The 22,108-nt window shown below is 37.7% G+C and overlaps 2 protein-coding genes across 2 annotated transcripts in view; one reads left to right on the top strand and one right to left on the bottom strand.

The window, feature by feature from the left end:
• Positions 1-7,594, bottom strand: part of LOC122125154 (uncharacterized protein C2orf78-like) — a 43,579-nt gene extending 35,985 nt beyond the window's left edge. Inside the window, 1 exon segment of the mRNA XM_042699721.1 lies at positions 7,425-7,594. Coding sequence (XP_042555655.1) covers positions 7,425-7,594 — 170 coding nt within the window.
• Positions 7,492-21,820, top strand: Dusp11 (dual specificity phosphatase 11). Its single transcript, XM_042699763.1, has 9 exons — positions 7,492-7,693; positions 9,454-9,529; positions 10,283-10,414; positions 14,014-14,137; positions 15,432-15,492; positions 17,168-17,214; positions 17,649-17,724; positions 17,945-18,142; positions 21,526-21,820. Exons 1-9 carry the CDS (start codon positions 7,593-7,595, stop codon positions 21,719-21,721), a joined length of 1,011 nt encoding a protein of 336 aa, XP_042555697.1. The 5' UTR covers positions 7,492-7,592; the 3' UTR covers positions 21,722-21,820.
• Positions 21,821-22,108: the final 288 nt, after the last annotated feature.

Below are 22,108 nucleotides of genomic sequence, written 5' to 3'. Positions count from 1 at the left end.
ACCATTTCAGGAGTGAGGAAACTGAGAATCCAAGCTCAGCCTGATAAGTTTAAGTACTTCCTTCATGTTGGTATTAGCACCAGGTTATAGAGCCTAACTCCCTTTCCAAGACTCTGTGCTCTGAGCAAAGAACAGAAACCCAAACCAATAGAACCTTTATATAGGTGGGCCTATTGTTCGTTACAAAACTATGCTGCTGTTTTCATTGTTATTGTTGATATCTTACCTTGTTCCATTCATACATCATTTTGTAGAGTTCACTTAAAACAGATCAGTTGCTAAATAAAGGGACAATATTTATCCTCTGATCCAAAGTCAAAATGGTTGAGTGTTTCTCAAGAAATTCTTTTTGCAAGAAAATTGTAAAACTTATGAGCTTCTAGTTACTCATCATTAATATAGTAAAAACAATAATAGTAATACTGATAACTGTGATAATGACTAAAAAGTGGCATATTATAGATGACTGATATGGAGGAAGATACAGTAAGTTCTGAAAAGTTAGACAAAATTTAAAATAAGACATATAGAACTAAAATGTAAAGATACTAAAAAAGTGGGATACCTGTCATGCACTCAAATATATTTACTAATAAATGAAGTTATGTTATCATACACACAATATTATAAAAATGAATTTTATCTACTTCATTTTAGCCAAAAAAATCAGCACAAAGGTAGAAGATGATTTTGAATTAAGAAAAATGTTTTTGTTATTGTTTTGGCCCTGGGCCTTGAACTTAGGGCCTGGGTGTTATCTCTACTACTGACTTTGTTGTCTCCAATTCTGACTCTTTGGTGGTTAATTGAAGATAAGAAGGTGACCCACTTTCCTTCCTGGGATGGCTTTGAACCACAATCCTCAGATCTCAGCCTCCTGAGTAGCTAGGATTACAGGCATGAGCCACTGATACCCAACTAGATTTTGCATTCTTATATTCCGGATGTCAACTCCTAGAGGCATGGGTCTTCTTTTCATTGCTGTGATGCTTTGAAAATATTTTCTGCCCATTGAAAGCAAATACCAGAGAGCTGGAAGGCCCAGTTGGCTGCAGACTACTTCCTACTGACTTTGGACACAGTTCTTTTGCCCATTTTTTGCTACACCTGGCTTCTTGGGCCACTGTCTGGTTATTTCATGTGCCAGAAACATGGAGGATATTGTCACTCTTCTATAAATGAAATCAGTGTGGCAGTTACTATAGCTTCCTTCCCCTTTCAAACAGCCGTTATGGAATTTGGGGCCTCTTGTGTTCTCTGTCTGCCATGCTTGTGTGCTAGGTCAGGCAAAATGGAGAGCAAAATAGAGAAAGTACATACTTTTGGAGTACAGGGAAAGTGAGGAAATAGGGATAAGATTCATGCAGAAAGTGTTGTTTTTGTGTTTTGTTTTTTTTTAAAAAAGAAGTCAACATAGTTTAGCCTTATTTTGTATTAACACATATAATTCAATATTTTTGTTAATAAACTTCTATGAACCCTGCATACTAAAGGGAAAAAATCTTAAAAACGAAGTATTTTCTTAAGTCCTGTCTGTTAAGCCACTGTCTGATATATATCTGGCAAATATCTTCTCTCATTTTGTAGGCTTTTTTAACTTGTTAACTATGTCCTTTTATATTCAGAAACCTCTTAGTTTTCTGGGATCCCATTACTAGTTCTCTCTTTGTTTGTTGAGCCCCTGGAGCATTACTCAGAAAGTTTTTGCCTGTCCTATGTTGAGAAGTCCTCCCATTCCTTCCTATATAGTTTCATAATTTTAGGTCTTACGATGAGCTCTTCATTTGGACTTGACATCAATATATCAAATAGGAATCGGTTTCAGTTTTCAGCATGTGGATATCCAGTTTCCCTACACCATTTGTTAAAGAGGCTGGTTTGGCTCCCTTTATCAAATATTCCCTGGCTTTAGGCTTTCCATGTCTTCTATTCTGTTCCGTTGGTCTTTGGGCCTGTTTTGTGCCAATACTAAGTTGTTTATATTACTGTAGGTTTGAAATCTGGAATTGTTATACCTCCAGCACTACTTTTTCTGCTCAGGATTACATTTGCAATTTGGTGCTTTTAGTGGTTTCATATGAATTTTTGTATTGTGTACTCTATCTCAGTGAAGAATACTGGGATTCTTATGGGTATTGCATTGACCTCAACCTAATTAATAAGTGGGCAAATAAGCTAAGTAAAGGCATCTCTGAAGAAGAAGTAAAGATGCTTAATAGATCCATGAAGAAATGCTCAACATCTCTGGCTGTGAAGGAAATGTAAATCAAAACAACACTGAGGTTACATCTCATACCAGTTAGAATGGTCATCTTCAAGAATACAAATAATAACAGATCCTGTCATGGATATGGGGGAAAGATAACCTACTATACTGTTAGTAGGACTGGAAACTTGCTCAACCCCTCTGGAAAGCAGTAGGAGATTCCTCAAGAAACTAAACATGTAACTATCCTACAATCCAGTAATAACAATCTTGGGCATTTACTCGAAAGATTCCAAACTAAGATATAATAAAGCCACCTCTACAACCATGTTCATTATAGCACTGTACACCAAATGGATTTATAAAGTGTGGTATATATACACAATGAAACTTTACTCATCCATTAGAAAGAAGGATATCACATCATTTGCAAAGAAATGGATGGAGTTGGAAAATATCATAGTAAGTGAAGTCAGCCCCAAAGAGACAAATGTTTTCTCTCATAAGCTAGAACAAATTTATAAATGTACTAAGATACACTTTGGACTGTATACAAATATATTAACCAAAATATGGTATTTTCAGACAAGAATTCAAATGGTGCCATTCCTTAGAAAGGATAACTCAGAGTCCAACAAAATGAATACCAAGAGTCAGGTACTCAAAAAGTGGAGGGTGGAGTTAAGAAGAGGGCATAAACTAGTAATACAATGATGGAATTCTTGTAAGATAAACCACTTAATTTATGGGGTCTAGGCTAACTTGGAATTATGCACTCCATGTGTCAGAATTGAAATGAACCACTAACAGAATTGGTGTCAGATATTTGGACTAATGACTATTAGCACAGCAAGAAATTGGGTATTTTTGATCACTCCAGAAGAAAAGAATTCTGTTATCTACTGTGTTTACCTGGACAAACCACAATGCTTTTGAATTTCAGTTTCCTCAAATATGTATAATTGATATTGCCAAGATTGCGGAAAAATCATCTCTGATTCATTTTAGTGACATTTAATTATTGTTCATTAATCATTTTTCTTAATAAATTAAAATGGTCCAAAAGAAGAAAAAAGAAGAGGGCATAGACAAATGAAGAGAGGTAGTGGGGGAGAATACAGTAATATAAGTTAATGCATATTCTATGAAATTTAGAAAATTAAGGGAAGGGGTAAGGCTGGGAGTGATGGGGAAGACTGCTGAAAGGGGTAACATCAAGATGCATTGTATTCATAAACTGAAGTATTGAATGGTAACTCCTTTGTACAACAACTTAAAGATAATTAAGAATAAATAAGTATGATTTTTCATTTTGTTTTATGTCAAATGTCTCATGTATGTTATTGATTAATTATAGACTATAGACTGCTTTCAAAGTTTCTCTTTCATCTACCCAGCTTTCCTTGTCATATTTTCAAGAATTTCAACCCAGTTAAGATGTTTTACAAAGTTTTCCAATATTAAGGCTTGTTCCTTAGCTTTTTTGCTCAAGGCTAAGCTTCCTGTCCAATTTTTTTTTGGCGGGGGGATTGTTAATTGGAGATAGGAGTGACATAGACTTTCCTGCTGGACTGGCTTTGAACTTCAATCCTGAGATCTTAGCCTTCTGCTTAGCTAGAATTATAAGTCTGAGCCATCAGCACCTGGCAAATCTATTTAGAGAGAGGTTCAATATTGAGACTTGAACTCAGATCCTCTTGCTGTTGCCTTGCCTTTTCTGCTCAGAGTTGGCTTCTGCCACTTGAGCAACATCTCTGGTTCCAATTGCATGTTTTTCTTAGAGTGGTTTTTTTGTAGCACAGTGATCAAACTTAGGTTTTGTTGAAAACAAAGGCAAGTTATTCTGTGCACCCAAGGGTAAGGAACACATTTTGTAGCCAGCCAGCCAGCTCAATCTGGTTTGTCTTTTCTTTCCATCCTCCAGTTAGTCTTTTGTGACTTCTTTTCTTGGTTCTCAGTAACTTCTTTGGGGATGTAGAAAAGTGAGAGAGGCTGAGTTGTTAATGTCTTAAATGAGTATTTGGCTGGCTTGCTGTAAGAAATCTAGCTAAGAACTGTTTTAGTGCTAGTGTACTCACTCACCATACACAATACCAACAGAAAACATAGGGATGCCTTTCAAAGATAAAATTCTTTGTCTTTTCCAATACTGCTTCCAATTACTTTGAGATATGAATTCTTTAAATAACTCTGGGCTGAGTGAAGCTTGTTTGAGAAGCTTGTTTGTACAGAATTTAACAATGTAGAAATGTGCCTTAAAATGCACAAATTTTTCAAGCATCCATTTCCATTTTAGCTCAGTTTCATACTTCAGGGAGAGTACATACATAATAATAATATGTAATTCAAAGTTAATAATACCAGATGAATTCCTAGTTGTTCTATGGAAGTCTATCACTAAAGGAAAGAATGTAAGATTCAAAGATGTGTAGGCTGTGAGTCAGCTATCTGTTACTGTACAAACCCTAGAGACAGTCAACTTATAATTGAAAATGTTTATTATTTATTTAACAAATACTAAGGCTTGAACTCAGGATCTCTTGCTCTTGATAAGCTTTTTTGATCAGGACTAGAGCTCTACAACACCAACCAAATTTCCACATCTGGCTTTTGGACTGATTGATTGGTGATAACAGTGTTAGGGATTGGTCTGCTCAGGCTGGCTTTGAAGCAAAATCCTATATCAGCAGCCACCAGTATGGATTAGAAAAAAAATTATTTTGGCTGATAGTATTGGAAATTTCAGTCCATATTTAGTTGGATCCATTTCTTTGAGCCTGTGACAAGGAAGTACATCATGTTAAGGAATGTGTGGTGAAGCAAGCAACTTACCTCATGGGCTGCACAAAAGAGAGAGGAAGAGAGAGGGAAGAGCAAGGGCTAGGTTCCCTTGTTCCTAACAAGGAAATGCAACCAATGACCAGAAGACCTCCAACTAGGCTCCACCTCCTGAAGATTCCACCACTCCCAATAACACCAAGCCAGAAACTGAGCCTTTAACACATGGGCGCATTTAAGGACATTCCAGACCCAAATACTTTCACAAGTTGCAAAAGATTATTTCTTGAAATAATTTAATGTGAAGCTTTGAATGTCCCTAATTGTAAGTTGTGAAACTGTTATCTTTTTTTATCTTTATCTTTTTTTCTAATTACCAATCTACTAATATTGACCTATTTTCAATTATAGGAAAAATTTTCAGAATTGTAAATATCTATAGATTTAAGATTGGTTGAAATATAATTGTCTTTAAAATGTTAAAGGTACTGGTCTTTTTTTATCTATTTGTTCATTAATTTCTTTAATAATTCTGATTTTTCTATGTTTATCTAGTTGTAAAATTTTTGTGAAGATTACTCACAATGAGCATGATAGAAGATAGAATCAGAAGATAGAATCTAGCCACAGGACCATGAGATCTGAGGATTGTGGTTTGAAGCCAACCCAGGCCTAAAAGTCTGTGAGACCTCTAATCAATCAGCAAAAATCCGGAAGTGGGGGTGTGGCTCAAATGGTGGTGTGGCTCAAATGGTAGCGTGCCAGCCAGCCTTGAGTGATAAAGCCAAGCAAGAGTAAGAGGTTCTGAGCTCAAACCCCAGAACCAGCACACGCATACACGTATGTGCACCTACTCACACATGCACACACACAGAATTAAAAACTAACAAAAATTACTTTAAGAATTTTACTATCATCATTATCTCAAGTTTTAGCTCTAATTTAATGTACTCTTCTATCTCCAGACATGATAGCCTTTACTCTTTCACTTGTAACAGAATTCAGTTTCCCTAATATATGGAAAACTATACCTAATACCTTGTGGAAATCTTGGGCTTGGGCTCCATTTTTATTTCTCTCATTTGGGGGAGTATTTTTAATGCAAAAAATGCATGTTGTCCACGTTTCCCTATCACCTGTCACATGATAGGAGCCTGCTAAGATTTGGACTATAAATGTGAGTGGATATGATACATTTTTAAGGAGTAATTCGTATTTTTTCAAAAACTTTAAGCCCATATATCATTCCTCCAATTCCACTTCCAGGAACTTAGATACTATTGTATATATTCATACAGATATTTACACCCAGCGCTGCATGTTAGAAAAGACCAAAACCAAAGCAAAAAAAAAAGAACCTTGAAAACAGCTAGATAAACAGTATAGCACTAGTTGAATAAATTGTGGTACTTTCCTTGTGTCACTTATAATCAATGAATGCCCTGTGGCCATTATATAGAATGTTATCTCCTTATCTACATCTCTTCATATAAATAAGTATATATTTATACTGAGAAACATCATTATTCTAGAATAGTGTATGAATATGATGCTTTAGTGTTAAAACTGGATAAACATATATTGAAAATATTTAGTCGGATGCCAGTGGCTCATATCTGTAAATCCTAGTTCAGGAGGTTGAGACCTGAGGATCGTGCATCCAGGACAGCTCAGACAGGACTACTGAGATAATATTTAGCCAGCAAAAGGCCATAAGTGGAGCTATATGTGGCTTAAGTGATAGAGCACCAGCCTTGAGCCAAAGCTCAGGGCTAAAGGGGGAAGCTGAGGGACATCCTCAGACTCTAAGTTCAAGCCCAGTAACGTTTCCCTCCCCAGACCAAAAAAAGTAAATATTAAATATATGTATTTACATATACAATATATTACATATACATTATATAAAAATACAATCATATAGCATGTATATGTTTTATATATTATTTCTTGGGGGGGGGGAGGGGGTCCAGTCGTGGAACCTGAACTCTGGGCCTGGGTGCTGTCCCTCAGCTCTTCAGCTCAAGGCTAGCACTCTACCACTTGAGCCAGTGCCACTTCCGGCTTTTTTTTCTTCTGCTTATGTGGTGCTGAGGAATCGAACCCCAGGGCCTCATGCATGCAAGGCAAGCGCTCTACCACTGAGCCACCTTCCCAGCCCAATGTTTTCTATATTATTTCTATAACATAGCATATATTATAATATGTAACATGTTAGATATATACATTTTGGGAGCAATGAAAAACAAGGAGCCGGGGATCAGTGGCACTTGTTCGTTGTCATGCAATCTGAGTTGTGAAAGGTGCATGCACAAACTCCTAGATACAAAAACAAAAACAAAAACGAAACGCCCTAGACATGCACTTCCGGCCTCTAGCTAAAGAGGGCGCAGTAGTTCCCAAAGTCCAGTTTCCTATAAATTTAGGGTCTCCGGAAGCCGACCTGCTGTCGTCATACGCCGGGCGACGGCGCATGCGCACTAGCGGGAGCGGCTTTCCGGGTTCTTTGTATTCAGCTTCTCGACCTCCAGCTTCTCGTTGTGTCGCGGAGGTCGCCGCCAGCACGGCTTTGGTCCGCTTGGCACTGGGCGGGAGGCAGCTTGGTGGCCACATGAACACGTGTCATCACGCCCGCGGTGGCTGGGGTCGGGGACGCGACTTTTCAGGTCGTCCCCCAGCCCAGAAGAAGGGCGGAAACCAAGTCCCGGAAAGGTAACGCGCTTTCCTGCCGGGCCGCGCTGGGAGCGGCGTCTGCGCCCCGGCCGGGCCCGGCCCGGCCCGGCCCCACGGCGCTGCCGGCCCCGCGCGCCCCTCCCGGCCCCGCGGCGCTGCCGGCCCCGCGCGCCCCTCCCGGCCCCGCGCCCCCCTCCCGGCCCCGCGCCCCTCCCGGCCCCGCGCGCCCCTCCCGGCCCCGCGCGCCCCTCCCGGCCCCGCGCGCCCCTCCCGGCCCCGCGCGCCCCTCCCGGCCCCGCGCGCCCCTCCCGGCCGCCCCGCTTTCCGGCCGGCCCTGTCGCAGCAGCTGGGATCAAGAGTGCCCTTGGTGTTAGGCGATCTCTGTCTCCGTCTCTTAAAGGAAGATAGGCTCTTCCCTTGGTCCTGTGGGTAAAATGCAGAAGGACTGCTTGGAGGCGGAACTGTTAGCACAGGGACACTACTTAATTACCAAAGTGGCCCCTCTCCCCCAGCCCCCTTTCTCCAAGTTTACGTTATTTTGGCACAGATAATGCGAGCCATCGGTCTTAAGTTTGAAATGAGTTCCCAGTTCCGGCCTGGGATAGTCCATGGAAAGTTGGTTTGGCATTGTTTCCAGGAGTCACTTAAGAGACTTTGCTTTTGAGACTTTACAGTGAATCCTTGTACTTCTGAAGCGATCCTCTCCCCCTTCTCATACTTCAGTCCTCTTCATTTTATCTTCTAAGTCGCTTTTGAGTCTTCTTTCGGTTCTCCTGCAGCATCCTAATGCAGATCTGTTGCAGTTGTATACTAACAGTGGTCATGTATGTATATTCTGCCTTTCGAATCCATTTCTCACAAGAAGTTTTTTTTGGGGGGTGGGGGGTCCGGTCATGGGGCCTGAACTCTGGGCCTAGATGCTGTCCCTCAGCTCTTCAGCTCAAGGCTAGCGCTCTACCACTTGAGCCACAGCGCCACTTCCGGCTTTTTTCTTTTTGCTTATGTGGTGCTGAGGAATCGAACCCAGAGCCTCGAGCATGCAAGGCAAGCGCTCTACCACTGAGCCACCTTCCCAGCCCACAAGAATTTTTTTATATTGGTAATTATTTAAAATTAAAATTGGGTTGGAATTAAAAGATGACTTATGAACTTTACCGTGAAACATTGCTTTGAGAATGAAAAGAAGCTTCTTCTCATGGCCTGTGTCCATAGTCTGGGAGTCTCTCTTCTTCCCCAGCCTCAACTTTTGTGGCTGTTGCCCACAGTTTCTATGCTTTAAATACATGGAATGGCCTTAGTAAAGTCTAACTACTCTTCGCCTTAACTCCTAGCATTATCTAGAGAAGTCCACAGTCCCTTTCTGTCAGATTTCAACTCTCTTTATATATGAACTTCAAGCTTTCTACTGATTGAGTCGGATAGTATCAGTTGTATGAAGACTAAAAACCTGGGGAAAGGGGAGAACGAGTTTAAACTATTTTAATATACTGCATTGATTACACGTTAACATCAGATACTGGGCTAGGTTTAATCAGGGATACAGAAGTTTTCATTCAAAACCCCTGATTTTAGATACCCTGATTTGTAAGGCCCTTTTCACTGTTTTGTTGAATTATATTTGTATTCCAAATAGGGAAACAAGAACAAAGAAAGAATAGGTTATTACTAGGAGGAGTTGACTGAGTGGAAAAAATGCAAAGGTGGATTGTGTGGGTTGTTTCACAGTTTCAAGGAGTCTATGTTCTGTGGAAGGAGTCATGATTAACATGCTATTTGGCTAATATGATGGTATATAATAGGTGGAAAGACTATTTACCAGTTGGATGTCGGATGCCTGGGACTCGTTTTATTGCTTTCAAAGTACCTTTGCAAAAGGTAAGAAAAAATTCAGTATTGTTTCAAAAATGTGAATTCATCATGTAGAACACTGATTCTTGACCCTGTCTTACTCCATTTCCCTCTATGTGCCAAATACTTAGTAATGTCTCAGCCTTCCTAAAGTGAAATTCACAAATAAACAGAACATAATTTTAAAGAAGAAAAGTCAATATAGTATAAATATATAATAAAGTAGTATTTTAGTATGGAAATGTGTGATTATGACTACGCTATAAGACAAAGAAATATGTTCTCCACTTTGTTTATAAAGTGATTATTGTCTGGAAAAGTTATTATACATAAAAAAACAAAGCCCAGATGGGGGACAGTGTTTAAAAACAAATGTGCTCATTACTTATATAACTGTAACACCATACCCCCATCACCTTTTCAATAAAGATAAAAACAAAAACAAATCCCTTTTATGTTTGTATTTGTGAAATAGAGGTAGGTTCTGAAGTTTAGATAAATAGGACACTTTTTTCCCTAAATTAATGTTGACCAAGACATTTCCAAATCAGGAGGGGGAGGGGGGGACACAGACACAGAAATGAATATATCAAGTGAGCTTTTCCTCTTCATTTTGATTACTGGCAAAGAAATTTGAAATACAGCTTCCAGAAGAATGAGAAGTTAACTTTGAATCTCATTGTATCTCAGTCAGTTAGCAGCCTTGGGTTTAAAGAAATACATAATATCATAGGGGATGTTAAACACACATTTACCTTCTCTTATTTCATTTTCTGATAGAAGTTTGAAGTGAATCTTGCTCCAGAAGAATACTTTTCCCCTTTGGATCTGTTTAACAAAATCCAGGAACAAAATGAAGAGCTTGGCTTGATTATTGATTTAACATATACTCGGCGATATTATAAACCAGAGGTAAAAGAACCTTTAATGAAGAATTTTCTTCATTTTGATACTAAAATAATTCACAGTAACTAAGTCATTTTTATCTTGTGCTGATGTAAATAAAGCCTGACCTTCTTTCATGGGTATTGATAATTTGAAAACAAATATACGTATTTTTGTTGTTTTGTTTTTGTGATGGTCCTGGGGCTTGAGCTTGGGGCCTATATGCTGTCCCTGTGCTTTTTATTTGGGGGGGCGGTCCGGTCGTGGGGCCTGAACTCTGGGCCTGAGCGCTGTCCCTCAGCTCTTCAACTCAAGGCTAGCGCTCTACCACTTGAGCCACAGCACCACTTCCGGCTTTTCTTTATGCTTATGTGGTGCTGAGGAATCTAACCCAAGGCCTCAGGCATGCAAGGCAAGCGCTCTACCACTGAGCCATCTTCCCAGACCCCCCTGAGCTTTTTTGCTCAAGGCTGGCACTCTACCATTTGAACCACAGCTGCACTTCTACCTTTTTGCTGGTTAGTTGGAAATAAGTGTCACAGCCTTTCCTGCCTAGGCTGGCTTTGGACCATGATCCTCAGAGCTCAGCCTCCTGAGTAGCTAGAATTACAAGCATGAGCCACTGGTACCCAGCAGTTGCATGTGTTGTAATTGTCCCCAGATACTGTTGGAGGCTGTGTATGAAGATGAATGCCTGTAATCTTAGCACTCAGTAAGGCCGAAAAGGAAGATTATGACTTTTAGGCCAGTTTGGTCTAGTAAGGTCATATTTCACATTTAAAAAATTAGGGGTTGGGGATTTAGCTCAGTGAAGTGCAAGGCCCTGAGTTTGGTCCTCAGCTCCTCAAAAAAAGAAAAGAAAAAGAATAAAAAACAGCAGAGATTAAAGACAAAAATTGAACTATATTTGATGTTTAGTCACCATTACCACTGTCTGTACTCATCATCTTCAACAAAAACTAACCATCAACAATAACTCACTCCCTCCTCTACCCCCTAACTCATAGAAACTTCCTACTATACTTTCTAACTGAATATGCCTGTTTTAGATGCCTTATACAAGTAGATCATGTAATATTTTCCTTCTCTGCCTGGCTTATTTCATTAATCATGTTTTCTCAAGGTTCATTGTGTAGCATGATCAGAATCTTACTCTTTCTTATGACTCAATATTCCAGTGTCCATATTACCATGTTTTGTTTAATCTTACAAGAAATAACACACTCCTATTTCTATCATCTTGTTTTTAGGTTATTATCATAAATCTTATATATATATATATATATATATATATATATATATATATATATATATATACAGAAATTGACATGATGTTATAGGTGCTTTCTGCACACTAATTCATTTAGTTTTAATATCACCTAATGGCTATTGTGTTTCGTCTGTATCCCTATTTCAACTAATTCTGTATTATTTTAAAGCAGACCTCAGATACCATATAATTTCATCTCTACATCTTTGCTATGTATATTTAAGATATAGTACTTATTCCCCTTTTTTTTCCCCAGTTTTTTAAATATCAGGTATCCAGTCAGTACTCAATTTGCAATTGTCTTTTAAATATCACAAAAATTCAGTGGTACTCACTAGACAATATGTTGAAAATGAATTACACAACTTGTGAGTGGGGATGAGAGGGAAAAACGGAGAGAGCAAGGAAAGGACTGACCTTGTCCAAAAACAAATGGACTCTTTACCTGGCTTAGGTAACCGTAACCCCCTATACATCACCTTTATAATAAGAATACAAAATAGTTTAAAGTTTGTCTTTTAAATATCTCAAAAAAATGTCAATTTTAAGTCTCTTTTAATCTGTAGGTTCCCCTTTGTGTCTCTTCTTCCCTTAAATTTCATGTTTTTAAGAAATCATGTACTGTTTGTACTATCTAGATTTTAATAATGCATCTTCATGTGTGAATATATTTTTTCAGTCCTTTTACTTCTGCAGATTGGTAGTTGGGCTAGCTTGATTAGATTCAGGCTCAATTATCGTTTCTTACAGGATGTGTATGTGTGCATACATATGTTTGTCAGTAATGGGGTTTGAACTCAGGTCTCCATACTTGATACACTCAAGTAGCTAAACAAGTGCTCTACCACTTTTTGTATGTTTTTGTGGGAGTTTTTTTATTTTACCTCAGACTGAGATCCTCCTACCTCTGCCTCCTGAGTAGCTAGGGTTATAGGCATGTATCCCCAAACCCAGCTTATTTTTTAAAGTAGGGACTTTTTTTTCCCCAGCTAGCTTCAAACCCAAATCTTCCTATCTGCCTCCCAAGTAGTTAGGATTGCAGCCTTGCACCAAGATGCCTAGCATATTTACATTTTGAGATGTGTTCTCTCAGTGCTGGTTAGGCTGGTCTTAAACTGCTAAGCCCATGTGTTTCTCCTGACTTAGCATCCTGAGGCTGTATGCTGATACATGCAATCAATACAATTTCAAAAGTGATGATGTGTTCATCAGAGGGCTTATAATATCTCTTCCTGTGATATTAGCAGTCATTCATGACTTCCAAAAAGTGATTTTTTTCTTTATTTTTCTTCTTTTTTCTTTCTTTTTATTTTTCTTTTTTTCTTTTTTTTTTTTTTTCCTATTTTGTGACAGGGTCTTGATGTGTAGCTCAGACTGGCCTTGAATTCAAGTTCCTCCTGCCTTGGCCTCCCAAGTACTGAGATTACAGGTGTGCATCACCATGCCAGATTTAAAAAGGTGAATTTTATCATTTTTATTTCATTTATTAAAGAAGTTTCACCCCATTAGGTTGTCCAGGAATACAGGCATGATTCTTAAGTCTTCAAAATAATAATTGGTTCCCTAATATCTTTTAATAGTTATTTTGATTTTATTTAATTAACTGATTTTTCTTTTCAGCAGTATGAATTCCATTTCAGTTTTTCTCAGTAAGGCACAATTCAAGAGCCTTTCTAGATAGTTGGAACTTTCTTATTTTAGCTTATGACACAATCGTACTGTTTTGGTCACTCTTCTAGCTATTTGTATGGAAAAAATTGCAGGGTCATCTTGAACATTTCCTCCTCCAAATAGAATCGGTGATTTTAACAAGGTGCTTTGATTGGTGTTAGTGAGACACTTAGAGATTACTATTCAAGCAGTAGAGGCTACTGAGCTGACATGATTTCTAGATTTTTTTCTTGGGGACAGAGCTAGAAACTATGTATTTTTTTGTAATGTAAAATAACATTATAAATTCATGTTAATATTTTCCATTTTAGCTCATGTTACAGAATTTTTACTTAACACCTTTGTATCTTACTCACATCTACTTTTGTCCACCCCATGAGTTCTTCAGATTAAATCATAGCTGCTTTGTGTAGATACTAACCCTTGAAACACAAAATGTTAAGAATAAATCTGTACATGCACTCATTCACATAGATAAATTGCTGTGTGTGTGTGTTTCATGTACTTATTGACTATCCTGTAGTATTAATGAAAACTAAATGGTACTTCCATTTGAAGGGGCTTTGGAAAAAATTGGCTCTTTTATAGGAATTGCTGACATACTAAGTTTAATTTATTGGTGTATATTCTAGCTCCTCTAACCACAAATCAAATAATACTTTTTTTGTTTTGTTTTGTTTTATAGGATTTGCCAGAATCTGTTTCATATTTTAAAATCTTTACAGTTGGGCATCAGATACCTGATGATAACACTATTTTTAAATTTAAATGTGCTGTTAATGGTTTTTTGAAAGAAAATAAAGACAATGGTAAGTTTTTCTTTATCTGAACTTTGGTGTCCATTTTATGGTGTTGGAACATTTTGGTTTTTTTTAATAGTTCTGACATTAGGCCAATTACCTTCAATGTTATTAAGATATAAATATCAGATAGTGGTAATAAAGTAAGGTGCTTTTCCTTTTGTTGACCACATACAAACAACTTCCTTAGAAAAGTAATTTTAGTGAGAAATAATGGCCTGAATTAGCTCATTCATTGCTTAAAAGTATGAATGGAAGATGTAATAAAATTAAAATGTTTGTCTCATATTCATTAACAGTTGAGAAGTGATTAAATACTTCAGGATTGCTGGATGCCAGTAGCTCACACCTGTAATCCTAGCTACACGGTTGGCTGAAATCATCAACAAACCACCAAAAATAAAACAAAGCCAGAAGTGGAGCTGTAGCTCAAGTGGTAGAGTGCTTAGCCTTGATCAAAAGAGTTCAGGGAAAGCACCCAGGCTCTGAGTTGAAGCCTCAGTACACTCACACTCTCTCTCTCTCTCTCCCCCTCTCTCTCTCTCTCTCTCTCTCTCTCTCTCTCTCTCTCTCTCTCTCTCTCACACACACACACACACACACACACACACACACACACACACACAAACAACGCAGAAAAAATTCAGATCTCAGCGTTAAAAGAGACAAGAAAAAGTAAGGTGTGAAGCAATCTCCTAGGAAAAAAATACAATGTTTGTGGGCCAGTGGAATTGCATCTTTGTCATTATATGTAAGATCTTTCTGCTTTGTTATTATATTTAAGATATCCCTGCTGTCTTTCTAGTTTGGACACAGTTGATTGTTATTGAAAGTGAATACCTGACTATCTTATAGCTCATTGGAAGAATACTTGCCTAGCATGCATGATGCCCCATTTCAGTCCCTAACATTGCAAAAAGAAGAAAGAAAAAAAATTGAAGTTGGCTTTGTTTCATTCAGAAGCAAATTTTTTTTCTCACAATTTTTTCACATATTTTTCTATGATTAAATTAATTGTTGATAGGGACATTCTTTATTAAGACAAATGAGTTTTAGTTGTTAATACCTGACAAGACCTTCTGTAGTTTTACGTCATTAAGTGTGATTGAAGATATACAGAATAACCTAGACACATCAAGTATTAGCTTTCTGGTGGTGGTGTTTCATAATCATGTTTCCTAAAAAACCCATTCTTCTTCAGCATAGTGATATTGTTGTAACTTGTAAAATGTAATTCCTCAGAAGATTGTATCACTTATTTTTGATGTGTCTATTTCAGTTACTTCACTTTCTTGTTTAATAGGCAAACTTGTTGGTGTCCACTGCACCCATGGCTTAAACAGAACTGGCTATCTGATCTGCAGGTAAGTTTTCAACCCCAAAGGCAGATTGCCTGTAAGTTGTTTTTGTCTGATTGCAATGGTAATATAAGAGTGTTGAAAAACATGTATTCAGTATAGAAATATATAATGTTGAAAAGTCTGGTCTCTGACCAGAAATTAATAAGTTTGTATTTATCTTTTTTAACTTCAAAAAGCATATATATAATGTTTATAATATATATAATATGTAGTTGGTAGTATACTAGGCATTCAGTTTATTTATAACAATGTGGCAAGCATTACTTTACTATGAAAGGATGTGTATTCCTTTGCCTACAAATGAACATAGAATCAGAAGTTTTTGACATATAAAACATTAAAGTAGTGAGCTTTCCTGTATGAACAGCTTTGAATACCATATGCTATTGTCCTAGAGATAATTTTATTCAAACTGAACCAAATAGTATACATTCTTACAAATTTTATGGCTATTGCTACACGGTACCTGTTTATTCATTCAGAAAATATTTATTGGGCACCTAGCAATGTAGGCACTGTACTAAATACTAGTAAAGAGACACAACCTATATTTCTGAAGGACAGATAGGAAAGAATCATAAAATACATACAGGGTTATAGCTGATCAGTGCTAAGGAGGAGAGAGATAGGGCACCATGAGAGCCTATCATGGGACCAATTTAACCTTATCAAAGAAGCTAGAGGTTTCTATAAAGAAATTTGAACAAATAAAGTTGGAGATTGTATTGGTACTAAGCGGGTAGGGACACAGGAAAGAATTGTGAACATAAGAACAGCACAGACCCCATAATAGAATAGCATGTATGGTGTTGGAGGAAGTGGGCCATGGGGAAGTATGCCATTAAAATGGACTGGAAGTTTGGGGACCTAAACCAGGCAGAGATAAGTTTAAGTTTCTCTCTCTAGTTTTCTCTCTCTTCTTTCTTGATTTTAAGAACAATATTTTGCGTTAGGGTTGATTGTGTGGAACATAGCCATATTGCATGTTCATCCTATCATTTTACTATATAGCGGAAAACACATTGCAGGGGTAGAAGTAAGGGATCAAATTAGGAAGTTTTTGTAGGAGTTGGTAATAGTGATAGCTTAGACCAAGATGTGGTGGTCATTTTCGTGGAAAGATGTCATCATATTATAGAGAGATTTAAGTAATATCATTGTTAAGAGTTGGTGGTAGGCTGAAGATGCAAGTAAGGAAAAATGGCTGATGGTGATGGTGACTCCTTTTTCTGGCCCAGACAGTTGATTACACAGTATTTTTTACATTTGTTGATGTTTTTCTCAGTTTGTGTTTTGTGTGTTGTTGGTTACTTCTAAATCTCTGTCATAGTAAGGAAGTCTTCTGTCTTTAGTGTGCAAAGTATTCTGATTTTGAATTTTTTCAGATACCTTTTAAACCTCTGCCAGTCTGGTCATCTATTTTCTTAATTAGTTAAATTATTATATTAATGTAAGACTTTTAATATATTTTTTTCTAACGTTGAATCATCTTTTTATTCTTGGGATTCAGGCTTTTTTGTGGTCATGGCATATCATTTTTAAATAATTGTTGGATTAGATATGTTGATATTTTCTTAGGATTTTTATGTCTCCATTTGTAAGTGAAGTTGGACCTTTTTTGAAAAATCTTTTTTTTCTTTTTGTATAATAAGTGACCCAAATTATGTTGTTTTGGTAGATATTTGATTGATGTAGAAGGCATGAGGCCAGATGATGCAATTGAATGTAAGTATGAGGGTTGTCACTATTTTTCCCTTTTTATAAACCTAGTGGTGAAAATGTAGAGGAATTTCTCATTTTGATAAGTATATGATTGGTTTGAAAATATGACACACATATCCACATAAACACACACATATACAACATATATACATACACACACACACACACACACACAAGGAAATGACAAGAAAAGAAACTTGGGGCTGGGGATGTAACTCAGTGGTAAAGCTTCTGGATTTGATCCCCACCACCAAAAGAAAAGAAATAAAACAATGTTAGGTAGTCCTTTGCCAAACCTTTATAAAGGAATGTACCTTGAAAAAGTGATGTCTAACAGCTTAAATAGTCAATGAGTTTCAAGTTTGATTTGCTTTCTCTGGGAAAGGTTAATTTTTGTGTGATTATTTCTAACAGTTCATTTACTCCCAACTCCTCAGTATTCAATAGGTGCAGAGGACATTGCATAGAAAGACAAAACTACATTGAAGATCTTCAAAATGGGCCTATCAGGAAGTAAGTCTCATCTTTTATGTGTGGAGTTTGTGTTTAATGAGATTTTATATGATTTAAATTGCATATTTCACTTGCTTGTTCACTTGTGGAGAAACCTAAATACATAGGAATTGGGGGATGGGGTAGTGCTTGATATCTTCATAGGCCAAATATATATAGTCACTAAATTGCCTAGTGAATTTGGAAACCAGTAATACTATATAGAATTATTCTCTTCGAGGAATTGGAATTCTGGTGCATGTAGGTCAGTTGGTGTTGAAGAGTCAGCGCATATCATGGAACCAGTCCACACCATTAACAAGCCTGTTAACCAAGGACCTAGGTACAACTTTCATCGGACCCATGGCTACCCAGCAGCACCTCCAGCACCTCCTCGGCGTTTTCATGTCCAGACCCCAAATGTGCAGCAGTCATTCCGGTACCTCTGCTTTCCCTTTTTCTATTAACTGAAGTAAAATTTACCCCGGTACATTAGTGAAAATACATTATGATGATGATCCAACTGATACTGTGATGGTACCAGGAAGAACCATCCTGCTTTATTTTAGAAAGTGAAATAGAGGATGGAGAATATGACTTTTCAGAGTCAATTCAGAAAGGACTTAGAAATGTTCAGTAATCTTAAGCTTAGTTGAAGCAGAGGATTTGATGTGGATACTAGAAAGAATTGTTCTTTGTCTTTCTTTCTGTGCTGGGGAAACAGCAGTAGGCAAACACAACTGCTGATCTGTGCCCCCGCAGGCCTTAACAACTACTCAAGAGGCAGAGATAGGATGATTGCAGTGTGAGGCTGGTCTAGGCAAAAGCACAAGACCCTATATGAAAAAGAAACTAATAGCAAAAAAAAGTCTGGTATAGCTTAAGTCCAAGTAGTAGAGTTCTTGCCTAGCAAACAAAGCCCTGAGTTTGATCCTTAGTACTGCTCTCCCCACCACACAAAGAAAAAGAACATTACATTCCTAGGCTCCACTAATTGTAGTATAGTTTTTTGGATTAAATTAGGTAGTTATTTAAAGATCTGATGAAAATTAACTGAAATAATAAAATCTCCAAAGTAACTTTTGCAAAAAATGTTTGTTTTTGGTGTCAGTACCAGGGCTTTGCACTTTCACTTTTTTGGTCAAGACTGGCATTGTACCAATTGAGCCACAGTTCTACTCTGGAATTTTTGTGATTAATTAGAAATTAAAACCTCAGATTTGTCTGCCTGACTTCAAACTGAGATCTTCAGATCTCAGCCTCAGCCACTGTTGCTCAGTTTGCAAAGGATTTGAATAGATCAATCGCAGAAGTGTTTCACTTAGGAAATGGGAAAAATCTTGGTTTGATTCAAATAATTTTACGGAATTTTTCAGAGAGACAGACCAACAGGAGGAAGCTGGTTAGGTGTTATTGGTAGTATTGGCTTATGTAATTACAAATACTGAGAAGTACTACAGCAGGCCAGTTAGAGACCCAAAGGTGCCTGTTGTGCAGTTCAGTCCACAGGAGAAAACTTCAGGCCTAGAAAACCTGGTAATCTCAGTTCAGAGATCAAAAGTCGAAGACCTTAGGATGAGGGACAAGAGTTAAAGGGGGCACTGTTGGTACAAGTTTGAGTCCAAAGACCTGGAGTTCTAATGGACAAGAACAGGAAAAAGGTATCCCAGATGAATGAGAGCAAATTATCCTTTTCTTATTTTTTTGTTCTGTTGGAATGCTGGCCAACTGATTGGTACCTACCCACATTGAGGGTATATCTTCCCCACTCAATCCACCAGTTTAACACACTATTGTTTTTTTTAGCAACACACTCAACAGACATACCTAGAAATAATGCTTTAGTAGCTCTTTTTACTCCAGTCAAGTTATACCTACAATGAACCATTACAAATACCAAGATAGAAATTCTAAAATGAACCATCACAATACCAAAATAGAGTTCTTTGACTCTAAATTTAGATTTTCCAGGCAGTCACTCTATTATTTGCTTTAGTTATTTTTCAAAGATCTGACATTTTTGCTGTCTGGCTTGGACCTTATCCTCCTGTTTATGCTTCCTGTATAGCTGAGATGACAAGTGTGTGCCCCTATGCCCAGCTTTTTGTTGGTTGAGATGAGATCTCATGAACTTTTTGTCTGGGCTAGCTTCAAACTGTGTTTCTGCTGAGTAGCTAAGATTTCAGGCATGAGCCACCGCACCTGGCCTTAGTCCAATGTAGTAGCAGTTCTTGGTTCTTAGTTCAGTGAGTTATCAGGCTAGACCTAGATTTGGATCCTGATACTGTCATTCACCCAATATGTGATCTTCAGTGAGATTCTTCATCTCTCTAAATTTCCATTTCCCCATAGGTCAGTTGGATAGGGGTTCTTGCTGATTACTGCATAGAACACTTAAAAATTTGTTAATAGCTAGGCACCAGTGGCTCATGCCTGTAATCCCATTTACTCAGGAACTAAGATTCGAGGATTATGGTTTGAGGCCAGCCCAGGCAAGAAAGTCTGTAAGACTCTTATCTCCAATTAACCACCAGAAAGCCAGAAGTAGTGCTGTGATAGAGCACTAGCCTTGAGCAGAAGTTGCTCAAGGGCTGGGAAGGTGGCTCAGTGGTGGAGCGCTTGCCTTGCATGCATGAAGCCCTGGGTTCGATTCCTCAGCACCACATAAGCAAAAAGAAAAAAAACAGAAGTGGCGCTGTGGCTCAAGTGGTAGAGTGCTAGCCTTGAGATGAAGAGCTGAGGAACAGCTCCCAGGCCCAGAGTTCAGGCCCCACGACTGGAACCCCCCCCCCCCCCCCCAAAAAAAAAAAAAGGAGCTCAGGGACAGCACTCAGGCTGACTGGCAAAAATAGTAATAATAACATTTTCAAAAGACATGAACATTTCAAAAAAATGCTGTTACTAGTGATACTGAAAATTTGAATAACCCTTTTGAAACACAATTTTACTAGCCATAAAAATACTTGTACTTTAGCCAGGCACCAGTGGCTCACACCTGTAATTCTAGCTACTCAGCAGGCTGAGATCGAGGATCACGGTTAGAAGCCAGCCCCGGCAGGAAAGTGAAAAAGCCATAAGTGGCACTGTAGCTCAAATGGTAGAGTATTAGTCTTGGGCACAAAGAGGCTCAGGGACAGCACCCAGTCCCTGAGTTCAAGTCCCAGGACTAGCAAAAGGAAAAATACTTGATACTTTCTTGCTGAGGCTAAGGAAACCCTTTGAAATACAGAAAATGTTGTACTCATTCATTATATTCAGTACATTTCTCAAACTCCCTATTGTGTCCCACTCAGTAAGTGAGCAAGATGCTCTGCTGATAATTGTGTATATTCTGACATGTTAATCCCAAAAGTATTTGTGGTAAGGGAGAAACTGGTAATAGGTTGTATTTTTAACAATAGAGAATATAGCTAAGTAATCATATACATATATTTTATCAGCCATTGAAAGTGATAGATCACTATGATAATCAAAAGATTAATACTGATTCAACAGTTTTTTTATTAGACTAAATGGGATTGAGGGGTTTTTAAGTTTTATTTTTATCAAATTTCCAAATTTTTGTATGGTTATATATATTTACTGATCTTTCTTTTTGTGTCAAGGCATTGTAGATTTACTATGCATTGGCTTGGTTAAGCGCCTTTAAAGAAAGAAGATATGGTTAGCTGTCTTTTTATAAAGAAGAGATGGAAAGCTTAAGTAACTTATCTGTGATGGTCATAAGCATAGGAAACAGTAGAACCAGAATAGCAATGTATTTTGTAAAGGTGATTATATATTTTGCTAATTTTAATAATGGTTTGTTATTTTTTGTTTAAGAAAATTTTCACAAAATCAAAACATTTACCAGAAAGTCCGTATGCCTCCTCCTGGGCCTGCTGGAGAAGATTGTTCACAACGAAGATACTTTTGGAATGTAAAGCCAAATAGCAGTCAACCAGCCCAGAATAAGAAGTGGTTTTCCAGCAATTACCAGAGACTATCCTGCCCAACCTATTGGGGATGGACCGAATGATACTAAGCTGTGCTGGCAATCTACTTGGACACCCGCGCTGGATGAAGATGGCTAGAGAGCAGCTTTTAATAAAACCAGGTCAAATGAGATTTCCCTCCCGCCAACTTTTAAAAATCTATTACTCTTCTGTGCTCAAATATTAGTATTTACCTCTTTTCTGATAGATACAAAAACAGCAGTTTAAACAAATTTTGTCATTCTAACTTTAAATTTTTCTAAAAGAAATATTTTTGAGCTGAATAATTTAACATTTCTTTTGCAAATCATTTTTTTAATTGTTCCCACCCCCCCCCCCCCCCGTATTTTCTTCTAGACTTGTGATATAAATACAGAAATGTTTAATGTTTGTCATGTTCTATTACTGACATAGTCATTAAGGGTATCTCC

Source organism: Dipodomys spectabilis, unplaced genomic scaffold (assembly GCF_019054845.1).
Source record: "Dipodomys spectabilis isolate Male_0828 unplaced genomic scaffold, ASM1905484v1 ptg000262l, whole genome shotgun sequence".
NCBI lineage: Eukaryota > Metazoa > Chordata > Mammalia > Rodentia > Heteromyidae > Dipodomys > Dipodomys spectabilis.
Note: the sequence above shows the minus strand (reverse complement) of the source record. Positions and strands in the feature narration are given on the sequence as shown.

What these genes read in the sequence shown, in the direction of transcription:
- Dusp11 (XM_042699763.1), top strand. Translation starts at nt 7,593, where the DNA reads ATGAACACGTGTCATCACGCCCGCGGTGGCTGGGGTCGGGGACGCGAC. An exon ending in GGAAACCAAGTCCCGGAAAG is followed by an intron (nt 7,694 to 9,453) that starts GTAACGCGCTTT and finishes GGTATATAATAG; the next exon opens with GTGGAAAGACTATTTACCAG. An exon ending in GGCGATATTATAAACCAGAG is followed by an intron (nt 10,415 to 14,013) that starts GTAAAAGAACCT and finishes TTTGTTTTATAG; the next exon opens with GATTTGCCAGAATCTGTTTC.